General features: G+C 47.6%; 2 protein-coding genes across 2 annotated transcripts in view; both read right to left on the bottom strand.

Moving 5' to 3' along the window:
- LOC148343663 (uncharacterized) overlaps nt 1–517 on the bottom strand; it is a 1315-nt gene extending 798 nt beyond the window's left edge. The window contains exon 1 of the mRNA XM_088303919.1: nt 1–517. This exon is cut by the window's left edge and continues 703 nt beyond it. Within this exon, the coding sequence (XP_088160045.1) occupies nt 1–517 (517 nt within the window).
- Nucleotides 1–2500, bottom strand: part of LOC148343659 (cilia- and flagella-associated protein 157-like) — a 114020-nt gene that overhangs the window by 7431 nt on the left and 104089 nt on the right. The window lies entirely within an intron of this gene.

The raw sequence follows: 2500 nt of genomic DNA, 5'->3' as shown, positions 1-2500 counted from the left end.
CCTTTGGGATTTTCATGTCCCGAATCTTGTCCAAAAAGTCACAAGTGTCCTTAATAAAACTTGGATGTCTATTTGAAATGGGATTGAGGTGATGTTCAATAAATTCGGCCGTGTAATAGGTTTCACTGTCGCAATCCGACACAATTGGGCGACCAGGAGGAGTCAGGTAAGGTTCACTCCAGGACTCAGGGGGCTTGTGGACTTTGGGCAGAAGGTAGAAGAGTCTTGGTCTCGGGTCACTACTCCCTAGGAGGTATTTGCGTTGCTTAAAATTAATATATTTTTCTCGAAACATTTGGTCCACTATGTGTTTAACCATAGGGACGGTGCCCCAAAATAGGGGTGCGGTCAACTTTTTATAATATCTTTCATCCTTAAGTTGTCTCATGGCCTCCCGGACGTAGCGTGCTCTTTCCATGACCACCACCAGACTGCCCTTGTCTGCCGGTTTGATGACAATATTTTTGTTTTCTTTTAATTGACGTATAGCAAGTTCTTCCTCGTGTGTCACGTTCATCGGGTTCTTTTTCTCCCAATGGAGTGTTTTTAATGCAGAATCATTCGAAATGATCATGTTTCTGACACACAGAGGAATGCTGCTCAATGTCGGCGTCCAATCAGATTTGTGTACAAAGGGCACTGGGTCCTGACGCCCCCTGGACTCAAATCTGGCCGCCAATTTAAGTCGTCTGTGAAATTCTTGTGCATCAAAGGCCAATTGGTTCCGTTGGTCCTTGTGCACTTTGGGTGTTGGCACAAAAGTCAAACCCCTTCCAAGTAGTCGTTTTTGAACCCGGGTCAGCGTGAAATTTTCGGCTAAATTCATTAAATTACCCGTGATATCAATTGAACGTTTAGATGAGTTGACATGGTGGGCTCCTTTCTTCCCAACTTTGTCAATTTCCGGTGCTTTGGGAGATGGTTTATGCCCGAAAACATCATAAATTTGGGGCCGAAGGCCAAGCAATTGCCCTGTCCAAAGAGAGGAGTCTAATGGGCCGGTTGGTTTAAAAAGTGATGCCAGTGTGTCAACATGGCTTTCGCCGTTTGAAGTGTCCAATGCACATGGTCTGAACCAGTCTCGAATCTCCCCTCTTCCAACAGTGGGATGTGGAGCAAATTATCCTTAATATAGGAGTTGACTTCCCTCAAATTGTCTTGCTCCCTCTCAGGCAAGGCCCTTGAGAAGTTAATCATGGGCACCAGAATTTCGGCCAAAGGAAATTTTTCTTTCGCCATTCTCATGGTTTGCTGAATTTGTTTGATTGACGTTGCTTGCGGTACCAGTGTTCTGTGATTGATGCCAGCTGAGATGATGAACTTTTCCACTCTGTCCGTATCCTTACATTTCTCCAAAATTGAAGTTATGTGACGGAAGGTGGCACCTGGGAAGCTGTCTATTTTCAAACCATCAATCCGATGAGTTGGGATTTTAGAGAGGTTAGAATCCCCTACAATCATCCATCTCTTGAATCCATTGATTTTCCAGACCGACAACTTCCTAACCACATTTAGATGTCTTACCACCTTATTTTGGGGCAGCTGTGGTGACCCCAACATCCCCGTCGACCCCGTTGAAACCTGGGAGTCATCGGTCTGTGGAAGTGGGGTGGAGGTCTGGAAAATATCTGTCACAGGTGTAGTCCTGCTCTTCAGACCCTTAAGGGAGGGCAGTCCCATCTTACTTGGGCATGTGTCCATTGAGGACTCGCCAAAAATAAGAGACTCCCCCGAGGTGTCAAACCACTTCTTGGCCTGATCAATAGGTGTCTTGTCAAAACCCCATGGCTTCATAGCCAATTGGGGAGATAATACGCTGTGTTCCGAGCCGAATTCCATTTTATCAGGTAATCTGTCAACCTCGAAATCAATCAAATCCAACAGAGGGACATTCTCCTGTTCCGTTGGCCCCCCCGTCAGTTCAGAGTCTTTCCTGCCCGCCTCAGCAGGAGTGTCACTCCCAACTTCATGAACCGTCAACAAGGAAATTTCATCCGGCATTTCCTTTTCTCGAGTGGTCATACGAGCCAATGAGGTTGGACCATCAATGGTTTTCGCTGTGCGTTGTGGCTTTGGACTGGGGGTCGTCTGTGGCACCAGAGGAGACCAGGAGGTCCCCGACCACGGTGAGGTCTTCCCTCCCCTGTTGGGGGATTGGGAACTGGATCTGGCCGTCTTGCGGTCATGTTTGCGGGGGACACCTGAGGGGCCTTCTCCAGCCACCGTCGGACTCTCTTTGGCCATCCCTCTAATGAGTTCATCAGCCATATTCATTGTATCATCCGTTAAGCGCCGCCGCAAACTCCTCTTGGCCCATTTTGTGGCCACCTCATAGGCTTCTTCCCAGTCCGGGTCCAGCATAACCGAGAGTTCGGTTAAGGTCTGGCAGACGCCCTCGTCGTAGTGCTGTTTCAGAATTAATTGGACATTATGGATCCATTGTTTTGCATTGCCACTCAATAGATCCTTAGTCATCTCTGTCATTTCGACCGGTCTAATG

Source organism: Idiotropiscis lumnitzeri, chromosome 1, assembly GCF_059441095.1.
Source record: "Idiotropiscis lumnitzeri isolate Australia: NSW breed Sydney's pygmy pipehorse chromosome 1, RoL_Ilum_1.0, whole genome shotgun sequence".
Taxonomy (NCBI): domain Eukaryota; kingdom Metazoa; phylum Chordata; class Actinopteri; order Syngnathiformes; family Syngnathidae; genus Idiotropiscis; species Idiotropiscis lumnitzeri.
Note: the sequence above shows the minus strand (reverse complement) of the source record. Positions and strands in the feature narration are given on the sequence as shown.